At 37.1% G+C, this 18609-nt stretch overlaps 1 protein-coding gene across 2 annotated transcripts; it reads right to left on the bottom strand.

The window, feature by feature from the left end:
• Positions 1-3307: 3307 nt before the first annotated feature.
• Positions 3308-18045, bottom strand: LOC108674122. 2 transcript variants are annotated; one of them, XM_047884710.1, is made up of 8 exons: positions 17781-18045; positions 12886-12974; positions 12345-12479; positions 10523-10579; positions 9327-9551; positions 8562-8663; positions 7806-7960; positions 3308-4706 (listed from the first exon to the last, which is right to left on the bottom strand). In XM_047884710.1, exons 1-8 carry the CDS (start codon positions 17857-17859, stop codon positions 3338-3340), a joined length of 2211 nt encoding a protein of 736 aa, XP_047740666.1. In that variant the 5' UTR covers positions 17860-18045; the 3' UTR covers positions 3308-3337. The 2 variants fall into 2 exon arrangements, with proteins under 2 accessions (XP_047740666.1, XP_047740667.1); XM_047884711.1 differs by lacking the exon at positions 10523-10579.
• Between the last annotated feature and the right edge of the window lie 564 nt (positions 18046-18609).

Raw genomic sequence — 18609 nt, 5'->3', positions numbered from 1 at the left:
GAGAGGTCTTTGGGTAAAATTGCGCAAAAATGAGCATACCTTGGTCCTTCTTTCCAGTATATATTTTCCTCATATTTTGCATAGTAGCAATAATTTGGTACTGGTTTCCGGCTATTTCTCAATTCTCCGTTTTCCTTAAACCTCCAACAAAGAAACAGTTGCAACACGACACCCGACAGGACGGTCAAACGTAGACCTATAAAAAGCGGATGGTAAAGCGTTGAATCTTAACAACTTCCGACTATGAGGCTCTAATACAGCCTAAGATTATTTAAGCTATAATACACTTTGCTTAGTGACGTTGCAAAAAATTTGCAATGTCAAAAATTCATTTCAAATTCAAAGAAAAATCTAACAGTGATGGATATCGAAAATCTACACAGCTAAGAGCGTAAAACTCCGGCAGTGACGAATATCAACGTCTACTTACTCCTAACAGTTAAAATATTGAATTATGCAACATAATTAACTGAAAAGCAGCTAAAAGCACTCATCTCATCTGGCTTGAAATGCCGCTAACAAACGGGCAAGCTTTTAAGTTTAACTAAGATGGTTTCACTAACGTGAAAACTGTATGAAGTACAATACTAAAAATAATAATGTCAGTGGTTCGAAGCAATTATTTTTTAAACGGAATCCTGCGTCTCTCGTGAAAAATGTTCATTTTCATTCAATATCAACAGAGGATAGATCTGCACATTCTGCAGTCAGCATCTTCGAGAAATGCCATAGCCCGGGTCAACAGTTTGAATAAATGAGAATAGCACCTGGGGCTAGCGTGCTAGGCTCGGCTTATCATACAAAGTAACATGCGATTTGTGTCTCGCCTAAAAAAGTAACGATATCTTGGCAGTTAAGTAATATAAACTCCAAAAATTGAAACAATTGAGGAAAAAGCAAATTATTTTTTCAATCTAGCTAGAGGAACTAACTGCTCGCTTCAACTAAAGAGTTTTTTTTTCTCAAGTGATAACCGTTCCTTCATTTTTGTTTATATATTTCAATAAAATCAAGTTGAAGCAACAATTAACCTCAGTGCCAATTTAAAAACACTACACCGTTAGAAGTTTGCCTTATAAAGTCTGGGAAGTGGTCAGTGTCAAGTGCAACAACTACAACACATCGATGCAAAACATCATAGTGTAGACGTTAATTAAGATCCAGTGAAGAACACAACTATCATGCACAATCAAATCATTAAAGTACGCAATTATTATATTCTCTATGCCTGTCAATACATAACGCCGCTTCTACCAAAGCGCGAACACCAATAGAGACGAAAAGTACAGTATATCGAACTTGGATTTAAACCGAAGTCTAAGATAGATCGTACGTAGATCGCGACAGTTCCGGCTTCAAATAACGGTACAATCTGTCTAAATTTTACTGTCTCTTAAATATGTTAAATGAAACTTTTCTTTTGTTTGAAATATAATTCTTTAAATATAATTCATTCATTACCAAGCATTGAATACAGCCCAAGAGCAAGTGGTGAGTTAATAACAATACGTAGTCTAATAATAGCCTTTGAAGACACGTTATGTCCTCTATGATTAAATTTGAAACGATAAAGAATGGAAAAATCGGACTAACCAAGAAATGAATTTTAAAAACTCCGATTTAGTGCGAGGGACGAGAAGCACTACTACGCAGGTTCAAGCGTAACTACATTAGGCTAGGTTATGTTATTATTTTAATATCAAACACAGCTAATATTGAGCAAGACAATCACCGACGGCGGTAAAGTTATTCCTTCAGTAATATCGGACTGTGTTTTTTAACGAAAATCTGTAACTTTGTTGCATAACTGGTTTATCAAAGCAATTAATAGTTCGAAGTCAAAGAAAGATTACTTCGTTCAAGCCGAAAAAGTAAATCGTAAGAACCATAATTTGCGAACAAGATTACGGTTGGTAGAAACCTCGTCAGCGCCGAACAGGCTTTGCGAACTCTGTTCCGGAACGTTACTGGTGGAAACATTGCAAATGCTCAAGTGATTCTGGTGAATGGCGTTACTAAGAGACTCAGTTGGCTTCTCATGAGTGGATCAATTGCCTTTTTTTAACTTGGAGAATTACTTGAACACTTCACTTGGTGAAATTCAACGGTACTTACCAGAATTCAAAGGTTTGATTGAGGAAGCTTTGATAACATGGGAGTCATGCAGGGAACTTTGTCGAATGTTCGAGAACAACATCTGCAGCTACAGGGGAGCGCAGCCGTGCACCACCAATTTTGTGCACCAATAAGCCCTGAATCGAACGCCTTGCATCTCTCCAGACATCCACCAATCAGCCGTGCACCACTCGGCTTTGTCCTCTTCCGGCCTTGACCACCATCTGCCGTGCACCACCAGGCCGCGGATCGAATCTGACTTCCGGGCATCGTTAAATTACGTAATTTTACGTTCACCGCATCTGATGTTAGGTTTCAGATAGCATAGTTCTGTTCCAAAATTTATCGTCCTTTGACAAGTGGCCGTTCGACTGAGGGCTGATTCGACCCACGGCCTAGATACGGACGGCTTGAAGTGTTGAAGACTACGTTCCGGAAGGCAGGAATCGTGATGGTCCATTACATCCAGGGCAGTGGTGGTCTTCGGCAGGCGACCCCAGCTACAGATATTGAGATGCAGACCTCCTGCATGTATGCGGGAAGGAAAGCGTCTGCAAGTTTGTGCAGGCGTTCGCAAAAAAGATTTTGCTTTAGGAAAGTAGTCTTACCATGAGCAAATTGAATAAGCTGGGCTCGACTAACAAATTGATTTTAATACTAATTCAATGGGAAGAGATACTCGACACATCGGAGCTTAGCGTCGCAATATTCGATGCAGAACAAAACGTTCAATTTCTGCCAGCGAACAAATACAAGTATCAGAAGCAATCTCCAGAGGATGTGATGTTTCTAGCACAAAAATGTCAGTGAATAGTATTTCATCGATGTTAAATTGTCAGCAAAAGCGCAATTTTACTTATGAGATTTTTTCAATATTACTTCCCGGAAATTTACAGTGATACTGTTTGTTTTTTTTCCTTCTTTAGTACTTCACTTGATTTCCTTATCATGCTGACGTTGCGTGACATATTGAATCTATAAAACCCACGAGTATTAAAAATACTGCAATTCTCTGTGCAGAACAAATGGTGGTTGTCGTTCGGCATTCAGAAAATAGCTTCAAGTTCCCACCATTTCAGTTTTGATTCAAGCCGCTGAAGAGACAACTTCAGGTTTATAAAACTTCACTACATATTTATTCTATTACTCATGATGATATAATGAATGAAAATCAAGCAAAACATTTAGCGGAACTTGTCGACCGACCAACCGGCCGACGGAGTCAAAACCTCATTTCATATTCAGACTCGTTGGACACGACGCTTTCCGACGACGGCGCGTCTATGGCAGGGAACGAGTCAGGGGTTGCCATGCGCAGATAGTTGGCAGACTCGCCCTGAATTATCATGTTTATTTCCTCTTCGTGAGTGAGAGCGCGAGGAAGACAGCGCAGCTCCATTTCAAGATCGTCGTAGTTTATGGAGCTCCGTTTAGAGCCGAGTTGAAGGTCGATGCTGCGGCGCGGTTCTAATTGGTATGGACTCGGAGAACGTTCCCGGGATCGTCCGCGAGATATGGGCAGCGAAGCCACCTTACGAGGCGGGGACAGTGAGCGATCCATTCGTGGGGTGGAAGGTCTCTCGAGGGATCGAGAAGTGAAGAGCCTGTCACCGTTACGGCTCCGTGGCCCGATGGGTTTTTCGTAATGACGCGACGGTACGTGAGTCAAGCATATTTCGGTGTGGCTGGGAGAAATTTCTCGGGTCCGAGAAAGGAGCTCGTATATGTTGGTGGAACCCGTGCTCAAACTGCGGGTGTAGTTATCGCGGAAGCGGACGACTAGATCATCTGATGCATTTTGATTAAGATCATAAGCCCTTTCTGGTTTGAGTGAAACACTCGACTTGGAGCGATTATGGTTGGCAAATATTTTCTTAGACGTAGCATCTGGAAGAGGAGAAGATCCCTTCTTAGGAGAGACAGAGTGCGATTTGAAAAGCATAGGCGTGGGTTCACTAGAAGATTGCATGAGGTTTGTTCTGCCAGTGCTTTTTTTACTCTTTCCCGTGCTCAGTGAAGACATATAATCTGTGTTAGACGACTTGGCAGCGATAGCCGAGAGCTCTTTTTTAGTGGACTCGAGAAGCCTATCGACCCCGATGTGCGTAGGCGTCAGTGCAGAAGAAGAGAGTGAGGCAGTGACAGCATTCATTTGTGTAGTGCTCTGGTGATCTCGCCAAATGGTATTCTGTTGACCACGCTGCTGCTGGGTACCAGGCACCATGCCTCCCCCAGCAGCAGCCCCACCTACCTCACCGGTACGCTGCTTTACAGGGCGCGCCTGACCAGGATACAGACGAATGACAGGCGCAGGGTGCGGCACAGGCGAAAGGTCTGCGGCTGGCGAGAGCCCAGGCGGTGTATCTTGTTCCATGTCACTTGGTGTGCTGTTCTGACGCGCGTGTTGGCGTGTGAGAGTAGCAGTGAGATGTTGGTGGTCTTGTATCTGTTGTGCCTGCTGTTTCATTTTGTGGTGCTGCATAACGTGTTTCTGTGGTTGTTGTGATATGGTAAAATTGGGAGGTGGCAAGAGCACGTCTGTCTCTGGATTAGGAGACGGGGTTAGAACTGATGGGGTCACTGTATACTTACTGCTGGAGTCCCGGCAGCACAAGAGAAACGAGAAAACGGGAGTCAGTGATCAATACTCGATTGAACACAATACTTTAAAAAGATCAGAAAATATTATATGTAAACAGTCGCACTATACGAAAACTTCAATTAATGATTGGACAAAAAAATGAAAAAGCTTCAACAGTTGAAATAATATTTTATTTATTTGCTAACAGGAACCTTATTTCCTGAAGACATTCTGATCTTTAACAGCTTACAGGAACAGTAAGCATACAATGTTAATTGATAATGCCAACAAAGCTCATAGAAAGTAGCTGAAACAACGCCTTTGAAATAAAAAACAGTTTAATTACATTGAAAGGTGAAAAATAATAATAGAAGTTACAAAAGCAAATTTAACGCTCAGCGGTATGCATTAATGATAAGAATACAATACTAGTCAATTCTTTCTTTACAGACGAATTTTAGAATATAAAATGGCTGAAAATTTCACGATATATATTTAGAAGAAAACGTTTCTGAGTGAATTGATTGTACTTGCATTCCAGAACTGTCGAATTAACTATGAAGCAACTCAAAAAAGTTGTCTTCTCTGATGATATGGCGAATTTTTGTGCCGATTTCTTTGCTTTTAAATTCTTGGTAAAGATGAAATTAATCTAGGCAAATTCAGTACCAATGGAGTGAAGCATGAAACAGGGCCAGAAATAAATAATAAGGCTGCAATATCAAATAAATTTTCATGAAGGCAAAAAGAAATTTGGCACAGACGCGAAAGAACCGCAACGAAATAATGCGGTAAATCTTCAGGGCACATTACAGAGAAAAAAAAATAGAATAACTTGCGACTTATGAAGTAAGAACAAACCAAAAAGGACGCAAAAATGAAGGATATAAAATATAAATTAATGTGAATGAAGCGTAAAGAATATTTCCATGAATTTGTGAAAAATGTAAAGCCCTTTAGGGCCAAATATTTTTATGGGAAGGAGTTTGATGAAAAGTCTTGCTTCTTTTTTATCTCGTTCACCGTGAGCATTGTTTTGATTTGTTGGATATTAAATTATTTTTTCTAGGCATAAATCTGAGAAAAAAAAAGAGCAGTCAGTATATTAACGACTTCGTATATTATGTGTATTATCACGAGACCAATGACTACTAAGATAGACATAACAGATAGCGATGAGACCATGAGTTGACCAACTATAATTGGTGACATGAAACACATTTATTACCACGATAAATTATGTTAATTAATATCATACGGCGGTAATACACGAGCAACAGCAGCCCACAAGCATGCGACCACACGCTCACATCGCTATTGAACTTGTCAGCGCTATCACCTTTGCTTAGGTACTTCTATTTCCTTCTTGTGACTTAGATGATTCAAATTAAAGAATTTTCGAATAATTACAGCAAGCTCAATGTCTTTTAGCAGTAAGCTTATAATCCAGCGGAGGATTTGAATTGACTAGATACTAATTAGAACTGGCATATGAATATAGTGAACAAAATCAGAGACTGAATAATTGAACAAAAATCAACTGAGAGCGCCAGCACATGACAGACGTGAGGCTCGTCTGTCATGTCGTGATGCAGACGGTCACATCGGTAGACTATCCGCGAAAAGTTTCTGAGGAAACGACCAACGCGCACATAATTTACTTAAATAAACAGGTCCGGTACAACTTTGTTTTAAAGAAATGAAAAAAAGTCGCAACTCTTCTGTAATTTAAAAAAAAAGTATTTTGTTCGGAGAACCCCCAGAAAAAAGCCACATGGGGAGGACCAAAAGAACTTTCATTATAAAATAAAAATTCCCCATACCGGGACAACCGAGTCACATTCGGAAGCATGTGTTGATATACTTTCAAATTCACAATGAAGCGAAAACTTTTGAAATAAAATGATGCATTTATAACCAAAAAATAAATGGCTCAAAATAATCTTAATTACACGAAAGCGTATAGCGATTCTAAGTAAGGTTTACAATATTTATATACATTCTTAATCACAGCCATTAACATATTCAGTTCGTTGTGCAACTGAAGGCGGTAAACCGAAAGAGTTCACTTATGAATACGAAAGAGTTCACTTATGAATACGAGAAATCGAGTAACAAAATTTAAAATCTCAGGTGCCTAGTTTAGTTGGCACCGCACAATAAATTTTTGTTTCGTCTATAAGATCGCTGATGCGATAAAAAAAAAAAACGCTTGATTTCTTTGGAACTCAAACAACGGATCAAGTCAATATCAGATTTAGATTATGACAATTTTGTCGACATCGACCATCACATGCTAAAATAGAAACGATACAAGTTTAAAGTTAAAGTTGAAATGCTTCGCGTGCCTCTTCCCATTCAGGTTCGCACTCATTTATTGTTATGCGTTGATCTGAAAAAAAAAAATGGGGAGAAACAAATGAAACTTACGGACAGATGAAACTAATCAAAATTAGGAGAAGAGCAGAATTTGGTCGATGATTATCGAAATTGCGTGAGGAATAAATATACCTCATGAAATAATAAATCGTCCGTAAAATTGTACAAAAATAATCATCAATGTGGATGGAAGAACCATCCCGGAACAATCACAAATGAATTTATTGAGAACAAAGAGGGAGGCCTGTCATTAGACGGCAGTTGAAAATCCTGAAACTTTTGAGGCGCTATGAATCGGCAAAAATTCAATTCTCTAAAACTACACCGTTGAGGAGAAATTCATCAATAATACCGGTTCTCGCTGAAAGAATGGACTCTCTCATAAAAAGTCAGGAAGTGTTCATGTAGTTCACTCACAGAATAGAGCATTCTAAATGCTATCAAAATATCGTGCTCCAAGAAACACTAAATGACGCAAATAATTAACGGTGGCCTGCCTTACAGTGAGTGTCTCTCAAAATTCAAGAAGAGCTCATGCAATTGTTACAAGGAATATAGTGAAATAAATTCACGAAAAAAACTCTGAACGGCGCGAATGTTTTGCGTTGACCTCATTTATTTTCGGTGCGCCTTAGATGTCAAGAGGTTCTTATGCAATTGTTTCAAAGAATATAGTAAAATAAATGCTCTACAAACTCTAGACGGTGCAAATATGTTGCGGTGGCCTCACTTGTTGTGGGTGTCGTAGAGCACGTGCTTCTGTATGAAGTCAATGACAGGGTCCTGTAGCAAATACTTGACGCTCTCGCCCCGCTTGAGCGCGCGACGCACCTTCGTCGAGCTCACGTCGTTGCTGATCCACTCCGTCACGATGTGGATGTTGCGCTGCAAGCATATGGAGACAACACTTGCCTTCAAGATACGTTTTGGCCATGAAAGATAATTCATACTGCAAAGTCGCGCACTTGGATTATACAATATGAAGATAGGGTTTGGCTAAGCAGAATAATTACAACTGAAAATTTGCACACTTGAATTATATACAATAGGATAGTAGGGTTTGGCTAAGTAGACTATTTCTTATCGGCAGTTGAATTTTTTGTAAACGAATGCGTACGAGCTCAATTAGTAGACTTGATAAGATTTCAACACAACTTCCTATCTTAAAAGAAGTTACTAGAACCAAGCAAGTTTTACCAACAAAAACAAAATAATGATTCAGATGGTAAATATCATACATAAGGAATCAACTCTAACATTTAGTTAACGTGAACTTCGATTTAGAAACCATCGATTCTTCATTCTATTTACCTTGAATTGAAAACATCTCCATCATATACCGTACAAACTAAAAAATACGCGCATTACAGAAAGCCTGACAAAAAATATTGGTAGAAAAGATTGTCTAGATTGATGAAATCAGTAAGACCAACGCTATTAAAAATCAAGGCACAGAGCAGGTAAAAATTAATTACATTGACCATACCTGAAGTCTTGAGAGAGTGTCGGACTCGTAGATAAACTTGTACGGATTGCTGCCCTCCCGAGTCACCACCACGATTCCGAACTTGCCCACAATCATTTCAATCTGCCCGATAGACACATAGATGAAAATTCAACAATTCGGTTAAAAATAAAACACGCAACATTTTGCTATGCGACGTTCTGCGCAAGGTCAGATCTGCACGATTTGTGACAATAACATTAGAGTTTAAGAAAAAATAAAAATATGACTTTGCGGGACAGCGGGAGCAATGGTGCAGTGTACACCAAGTTACTAAGCGCACCAACCGTGACACGATCTAGAATCGAGTGTCACAAATTGCTTATCACCAACAATGTAGATGGGCTCGATCTTGAAAAATATGGGCATAAAAGTCATCTATGCTCAGGATGCTGATTAGTGACGATTAATTTCCTCTTTAAGAACTAAAAAAGTTAATCATTGAAAGAGTACCGGTATCTCATTAAAGCAACATTCTGACTGCAGACTGCAACATTCTGACTGCAATTATCGTCTTAAAATAAAAGTCTGATTCAAGAAAATCTCTCGTTTAAGAATGTTTCAACATTTTGATAAAATAAACACTCATGCTAAAAATGTGTCTGAAAAAAGAAACTAGTCGATCAAAGATATTTTCACCTCAATCGACATGTCTTGTTAAAAAATACCTCATTAGAACCCCATTAAAGTATCTCATAACAACATGAGCCCCCATTAAAATTGAAGCAAGTGTCCCTGGACTCTGACATCTTCCTCCTTCCAGACGCCGGGCTTGCCGAAGCTCTCGAGCAGGTCTGCCCCGCACAGGAGCTTCACGGTCACCGGATCCTGCTGCAGGTGCCGCCCCCCTCCGCCGCTCCCCACGCTGCTGAGGGCGGTCGTCAGGTGTGACAGCCACGGCACCGAGTTGTCCATACGCTGCCGCTTCACCGACCCGTCCAAGTTGCCGTTTACAGCGCTGTCCATCAGGTCCTGAAGTCAATAAACTTCATCTTTAGTCGCTTCTACGCTCAACTGTTTTGTGAATGTAAACTTATGAATTTACTCTATCCGAGGATTGATAAAATCAAGGAAAGTTTATAAATCGATTAGCAGATACTGGAAAATTTGTAAAATTCTAAAAAAGATTAAATTATCTTGGAAGAAAAATTCCTTCCTGGAAGAAGTGTTCAGGTAGGAGTGATAATGAAAAAAATAGGAACACAACACGTCGGAGCATAAAGCTTGAAAAAGTAGAACCACTTGGGAATGGTTGCGCCATCTGAGGATACCATGAACTACTTTTTCACTGATTTTGTATAAATTAGATACAAGACGATTCCATCATATAAAAAAAAAGATAAAAAAACATTATGAAAACAGAATCGGAAATTGTTCTAAAAATTGGTTCAACTGAACTACTTGGGGAAAAAGAATGTGGAAGAAAATTATTCCAAAAAGATATAATAATTTTTGAATGAAAAATATATTCAAATTTCAAGACACCACAGTTAAATAAATGAGATTCTAAATTAATAAAAATGTTCTAGAAATAAAAAGTATATACTGAGCAAATATGTGTTGGAAAATAAATTGCGTGCTAAATGCAGTGACATAAAATTCACTCAAGATTATCAGAATTTCTACAAAAAAGGGTAAAAGTACCTAAGACCAAGAATCAGGATTTGACTCATCGGGTAAAAAAAATTGATCACTACACCCCTAAGCGCTCAATTGTAATGAGGATAAATGAGGAACACCAGTGAAAACCCAGGACACTTTAAGAACAGCAATCAAGAATTGTTAGAACACCAGGATCTATGTCACGGAAGGAGGAACACCTGCAAGAACACCAGCACAGACCACCAAAACACTTTGGGAAGAGCAATTGGGAACACACTGAATTGCTAGCAGGATCAGGGCCCATGCAATGCAAGAACAGCAAGCTGATGTGTGGCGCCTACCATCTTCTTGGGGTCATTGGAGGGACGGAGGTGGTTTAGGTGTGACCGAATTAATCTCTGTAGAGAGGAATACAGTGACATTATACGAGTTGCTTTAAAATATTGAAGGAAGGATTAACAGCAACGTAAATAAGCCTTGCAACGATGTAAGCACGTGTCATGAAGCAAGGATGCTCGACCAAACTTTTAATGCACTCAGAAAAATAGATTGGTCATATTGTCCAAATAGTGGCACTTTCTGCACTCATACCCTCTTTTGCTTGGTCAAACTGGGTCTGGGTAATCCACAGGGCCTATACTTTCAAAAAAAGTTAAGAGATCGTAAGTTCATCAGCCAATCATTGACGGCCTTTCAAGCAAAATCCACCAATCATAGACAAGGAAATAGAGCGTAAGTACTAACGTTCACGTAGCGGATTTTGAAATTATAGGCCCAGAAGGGCAAGTGCACGGCAATTTTGACAGTCTCAATCCGTTTTGAGTGTAGAGTAAATTTTTTAGAGCAAGAGGCGATGATTGTTTGGCAAGGAGTGGAAGAAGAGAAAGTAGCCAGTCTAAATACATTGCTCCCATTAAACTAAACATAATAATATAATATCAATAACAAATAATATGGTGAACTAAATGAGTACAATGAAAGAAGGCGATACATCAACAAAGAAATAATGGTAAACATTTCTCGGTCCAATCAAATTTCATTGCATTCAAAGTTGCAAGATGAACAATTCCACTTATGGAAATAAAAAAAAAAATAAATAAATTCTATTCAAGCCATCCAAAAAATTAGCGGCTGACAATGATTGCATTATGAAAACCTGACTAGAAATTCATTTACAATTTTCATTCAAGTTGATGGTGAAGAGGAATGCTAAGAGTGTAAGATTTTTTTTAAAGAATTGAATACCTACATTAAATTTATTAACTTGTGACATTTTAAAAGTTCAAAGTTATTAAAGCAGTACTAGGTATTGTACAGCGTGTCCAATAATTTATGGCGTTTTGTTGTAGGCGTGTCTTCACATCACACTCACGTCATTTATTCTGGCTAATATTTAAATTTTTCTACAAATTGATAAAATGCATCGAAAGGAAAGACCTGTCCCTCTGCAAGGCGGCTGAGCTTTTGTAAAGGAAGTGAAAAATAACATTGGCTTAATTAGAATTGATGCATTTCAGATGGTTTCCTTAACATTGACTGCTCATCAACTTATCATTCACTATACAACAATGAATTATTATTTAATATAGAATTGGCAGCAGCATATAAGTGGTAACGAGACATAATTTATTTTACTTATATTGATACAGAGGATTTAATGAAATATGTACTGGATTGAGTGAAATAAGTAGATGGCAACCCTTGTGTTATCTACAAACAGCAGCATTATTTAAGACAAATCTCAGTGCTTAGCATACCATATTATCTAAGAAAGCAATACAGTTTTAAATGAACATTAAGTTGTATTGGCTTCATTATCAGTCCATAATAAACAGAAAAATTAAGCGGATGAGCCTCAGAAGAACAAAAAAAAAAAACTAGGTATGATAATGGAAAACACAGCGCAACTATAAGCAGGAAGGGCAAGTCAAGAGAGCATTTTTGAACCTATATTTTCTCCACGCCAAAGCAGAAATGAAAACGACCAGAAGTTCTATCGAAAATAGTTTTTAGTTTTTAACTTGGTCAGTCAATCACAGACAACTTTTCGAGCTAAACCCACCAATCAGAGGTGAGAAATTGGCCACTACATGCATTTAAGCAAGTTTTTGACAGTACAGCCCCTGAAAATTAAGCATACCACATGATCACCATGCTCCACACCTGATGATACTGCAGTACTTCACGAGTTGGTGTCCATTCTTCCTGTCGGGTCTCCCAGTCTGAGAGATGGATCCAGGTTGAAGAAGTTAAGGCTAGGCGCACCATTTGGCAGCGGTCATTGCTGCCTGCCAGTCCCTGAACAACAAAAGTATGTGATTAAGAATATTATAATGAGACTATTCACAGTGGTCTAAATTTAATTCTTTTACCTCAAAAGCTGAAAATAACTAAAGAAAACATTGAAAAAGTTTGTTATTAAAACAGTTTATTTCAGACGTAATTTTATTTGAGTTTTTGACAATAATTGATGGTAATCTTAAGAGCACAGGAAGACATAGTCCTAACTTTGTGAACTTTGACAAAAGAAAAATCATTTACAGGTATGTAAAACTTTGGTGTAGTATGCTTTTTAGTCAATTTTTATCACAAAGTGTTCAAATCAATTCAAGTTTGAAACAACATGAGTTAACTTAAATCTAAGCAAAACAGCAATCTGTCATGAATTTAAATGGAGAAAATATTTGCTTGATTATTGACTGACCTCTTTACCGTACTTATCATGTACAGGGGAAATCAAGCCAGCAATCACATGAAAGTTGGTGGTCCGATGTAAATAATCTCGAGCAAGTTCTGAAACAAAAGGAATCTATTAATGACTAGAAAAAAACACAAAATTATGATCTTGCACAATGCCTACAGCCTAAAAAACAATGGATATTAATATTCTAAAATCACAAGAAATTGTACAGATATATCTTACAATTTTGATCAAAAGAAAATGACATTTTCAAAGTTGCACACATACAGATATCTTAAAGCACACAATAATGTCTAGCTTTCCAGGAAATTTAATTGCACAAGCATGTTCAATATGCTGATGTTCCCTTAAAGAATGTTTAATGCATATAAATACTGGTAGAACTTTAATAGGTACCTAGGTATATGATATCAATACATACATAGATGTGGAGAAAAATATTTGTCCATGACACAATCAGATGATTTAACAAATTAAGATTTATATACTACCTTTAGAGATCAAGATGCATTAACATGGATTGAAATGAGATATTTGTTATTTATCTAATATAATATTTGCACTTGCTACCTAATATGTCATAGAATACAAGGAGATTGTTAAGTAAATGCAGACAGTTGAGACAGGTTTTTTTTAATTTTCAGGTGAGCTATTTCGTAATTCAAACACCAACATTTATAAATTTGTTTGTAAGTTGGTTTGAAGATTCCCTTGGGCACTAATGCAATCCGGTTGTATGGAGCATCATAATACTTTTGCTGCAACTTCATCAAAGTAACTATATATGTATATATTTATCAAGAGTATTATGCCAAATAATAAAGTATATACTGGTATCCTACATATACCGTAAAATGGGGTAACTTAGACCGGCGGGGTAACTTAGACCACTTTACGTTTTTTTAACAAAAACCACCATGACTCAAAAACTATTTGATATAGAAAAATTTTGTTGATGGGCATTAAAGGCCTAATACTGAGGCTACATAACAGAATAGAAAGATTTAAAAAGTTTGCATATCTAATAGGTTAAAAAATTAAAAATGTGACCCACAAAAAAGAGCTATTATTTAAAGTGCCGCCCCCAAATGGGGTAACTTAGACCACCTAATGTCAGCCCTGACAGGGTAACATAGACCGGCTTGGAAGTTAATATAAAATTACCATATATTACTTTTGCTGCAACTTCATCAAAGTAACTATATATGTATATATTTATCAAGAGTATTATGACTATATAATAAAGTATATACCGGTATCCTACATATAGTCGATCCAATCAGAGGAATATTTCTTGTTTAGTATGTATATTATACACATATATTTAAATTACCCAGTAGTAAGTAAAGGTTCAGTTTTGTTTATATAATATATTGTTTCTGATGAAGGCCAGCAATTTCAGTGCTTTGGTGCCAAACTAGAAAATTGGGCAGAAGCCACCCATGAATTGGATAAAAATGCCCCTAAATTTGGTCACTATCATTTGTTAGTATAGTATATATGCACTGTCCCATTTTATCAGTAAAAATAAGAGAAAAAAAGGCTTATTTTAAGCTGCAATATTTAGAAATTACCATACCAGTGAAACAATTGTTTTTACATTTAATTTTAGGAAAATAAAGAGTCCATTCTTTTAGACTGGCTTTGGTGATGATGGCATCACTAACAACAGGAAAATTCCAATCTTGGATTGGTGCACATTGAATATGATATAAAGCATTCTATTAATATTGAAAGTAATGCAAGTGGTTTGATAACAATCATAATGTTATGCAAAAACTCTGGGCTAACAAGATTGTTTCTTCAATCAATGGCATTTAGTAATAAAGTTTTTATCTAAAAAGTTAGCATGTTTCAATTAAAGTTCAAGAAGCAAGACTGTCAACTTGTCAAGACATAGGTAGGTATAAACTACAAGGGTTAGAAAAATTACAAAATAAGGGAAACCCCTGACATTTTGATATCATAATTTTTTAACATGTTATAAACACTGAAAAAGAACATATTTTGATGTTTTATTGTTTATTGCTGCTGCTAATTGATATTTTATCATTTCACAGATATTTTTAGTACTTTTTTGTGTCTATAACCTATAAATGGCAAATCTCTTTAACTTTCAAAAAGTGAAAAGGCCAAATTGTTGGTGTCTGTATGGCAGGTGCTAGTGACAGTCTGACAGAAACTTCCCAAATGCTTGACATATCTAAAGCCTAGAGGTATTATTTCAAAATTAATGACTGCTTTTGAATGAGAATGAAAAATTCCCTCAGCAAAGCACAGGGCTGGCAGAAAGTCAAAGTTTAATGAGAGAGACTCTTGGTGAAATTGTGAGGGAAATCAATGGACCATGGCTGCTGTTAGTGTTAACATTACTGCAGACCTCAATAGACACCTACAGAACCCAGTTTCCATGAAGACTGTCAGTCAAGAGCTGCACATATCTGGATTCTATGGAAGAGCTGCAATTAGAATAATATGCAGTTAAAAATTACCTTTTAAAGACAACACTTCTAAAGAATACAGTGTCTCCTATGTTACACATCTACAATAAATTTCTAATTTTATTCAATATTTATATATTAAAAAAATTACATTTTTCAAATTATGTATTATTATTATGCCACACTCAGGATGATGTATGTTTTCGGTGAATTTTCCCCGCGCATTTTCACTTTTTTAAGCTATTGCTGTGCACAGTTGGCGCAATGTAATGAAAATTGATTATCTTTGCGCACGTGTTCGCGCAATCCCAGCCATCTTTATTTTAGAAGAAATTTTCTTCAAAGTCATATGGCAACACTGAACACTGTCTGTGTACATTTTGTATGTATAACAGCCGCAGTTTACGATTACCGTACGTTCCGTATCCGACAAGGCGGACAACCGGAAGAGTCAGAAGTAACCCAGACATGTCTTACATTTTATTGTCAGTTCGACTCGCGTAGTCAATATACTTGCGTATATTGTCGACTAAAATAGTAGAACTATTTTAGCTTTCTAAAGTACGGCGCACGGCACATTTTTTTACCAACGTAGTACGGCGCACTGCGCAGGTCTACCGCGCAGGTCGTTAAAATGACAAAATAAATTACCGCGCAGGTCGTTAAAATGACAAAATAAATTCCCGCGCACCTGGCACATCTTCCTGACCAGCGTAGCCGCGCGTCCATATTTAAACTTTTTTTAGCTTTCTAAAGTACGGCGCACGGCACATTTTTTTACCAACGTAGTACGGCGCACTGCGCAGGTCATTAAAATGACAAAATAAATTACCGCGCAGGTCATTAAAATGACAAAATAAATTCCCACGCACCTGGCACATCTTCCTGACCATGGTAATATTATGTATGTATTTTTTAAAATTATGTAACTTGGGATAGTCCTCCGACACGGTGTAAAACTGTTTTAGTAGCAAAACTAATTGGAATATTGCAAAACTAAATATAGTGGCGTAAACGTCAACATTTTTCCTATCTATGTAGTATAAAGGAAGTTGAAAAAGTACTACATTCACTAGCTTTGAAAAATTCCTGAAAAAAATGGCAAAAAACAATATTTTGAAAAACTACCTCTGCTAAGGTCTGTAGTAAAAAAATTTTATGCCGTATTAAAAAATTTTGCTTGGAAAAAAGTGGCAGACAAGTGTCAGCATGAAAACTTTATTTGCGGAATTTACATACCTACATCCAAAAAAAAGGCGGCCATTTCTGCACGGCAGGGCTACTCGGGACACCCCCGGGGCTATTTGGGACACCTCCAAAAACGAATTTACAGTAGAACCTCAGTTAGCAAAGGCTCCAGTTAAGAAAAAAATGGATTAAAAACAAAGAATACCATATTGATTACATTTACCTTGCTCAGCAAAAAAATTTCACTCGTCAAAAAATTAGTTCATCATCGGTCATCACAAAATTGTGCATAGAATGTCATATATAGAATCGTGCACCAGGCATCATAGAATGAAAAGTACCTAATTGACCTAAACTATGATTTATTTCTCCAAAACATATGATGGTTGTCACTAAAACATTCCTTTCCATTTCAGGTACTGTATGTTTTTCACCATCTTTTTTTTATAGTAAATTCACTTAACCCAATTAAAATGGTGTGAAATTACGAGTCCTCCTGTAAGCTTACAGATACAGAAAAAATGCTATAAGGCTGCTGATATGAAGCTTGCAGTGGACAAGGTCATTGTCAATGCTCAATGGCATGTCCATGGATACAGTAATATCACATTTATAATACGGTAATTAATGTATATGCCTATATGGTAAATGGTAATATCATATCAATAAAGGAAAAACAAGTAACAATCACAGAAAATGTCATTTATTCTACCTCTAAATCCTCTACAAAGACTACAATGAAAGAGGAGGACTTCAGACTCAGAGTACTGTTAGTAATGGATGAGTACACTCTGCTGTCTCTGCATGCTTCAAATGTTTTAAAATGATATAATCAAGTTTAATTCCAAGTGTCTCAATTTTTGCTTTTGGCGCCTTACAAATAGCATATGGAATTTTTTGGTTGGAGAATCCATGTGATAGCCCTTGCAAAGAGCTTGGAAATGAGCCTAAACTTGTTTATGAAATGTTTCATGGTAAGAAGTTATGGATGAAAAACGTTTGAAATCGTCCCGAGTAGGTAGCCCCGGTTGACGGTACATTGTACAATACCTACTACAATTTACTAGGTAGCTACGCGTTGTCATTCAATGACTTTGATATTTATAAAATTTATTGTTTCTTAAATCTACACATAATACGCTTGTTTCAAATTTCCATGAAACAAAAATTTAAAAATTTTTATAATTAACAAGACTCGGCAAGTCGGCATGTTCATCTTGCTCCCGGTTACATGACTTTGAGCGACAAGTTTTTGACCCCGTAACTCACCGAACATTCGAAGATGCAAATTCGTGGGCGGATTATAAGACCCACAGGCCAGTAGTACTACTTTTTGAGGCCCAGTCATATTATATTATGCGTATCTTAACACTCAATAACAAAAAAGTTATAGAGACGGAGTAAATAAGAACGAACTCATCAACACAACACCACCCAGCCCTGCCAACGTCCAAATGCAACTGAGGGGTCAGCAAAATTTTCGAGTACGAACAACGATTTCTAATATTTTTAAAAGATTTATTGTACCCAATCAATCAATCAATTTTATCTGGTAGAAATAGAATTAAGATTAGGACTATGATTACAAAAATAGGAAATATCATGCTGAAACAATTTCTTTCCTGCCAAGATACGTCTGAAAGACTGAATATAGAGGGCTGATCGTCTGCTAGGTCGTTGCATGTTATAAGAACTGCAAGAGATGGTGCATTATTGATAAAAGCAGCAAGATTTTAAGGTTATTTTTTGAGCGTTGATTCATGCTCCATCTATTTCATTCGAACTCGGATAACGAATACTCAGATTTCAAGAAACTTCTTTTAACATCCGTATCTGATACAGAGTCAGCAGCCCATAAATTTTATTAGTTTATCCTTGCATTATCTTTTATGTTGAAACCCGTACGATTAATGACCAGAGAATGCATTATATTCTAATTTCAAGTTGGTCAAAAAATTCTTAGGCCTACATGAATAATCGTACGTGTTCCAACAAGAAAATTCTGCCATCTAATGCTTATTCTTCATGTTTACATGTACAATTTTATTGCTGAATGAGGTATATATTTGAATTTGTTACTGTTTTTCCCCAATTTGAT

The sequence above is a fragment of the Hyalella azteca genome, unplaced genomic scaffold (assembly GCF_000764305.2).
Source record: "Hyalella azteca isolate HAZT.00-mixed unplaced genomic scaffold, Hazt_2.0.2 contig16022, whole genome shotgun sequence".
Classification (NCBI taxonomy): Eukaryota; Metazoa; Arthropoda; class Malacostraca; order Amphipoda; family Hyalellidae; genus Hyalella; species Hyalella azteca.
This window is presented reverse-complemented; position numbering and strand designations above follow the sequence as displayed.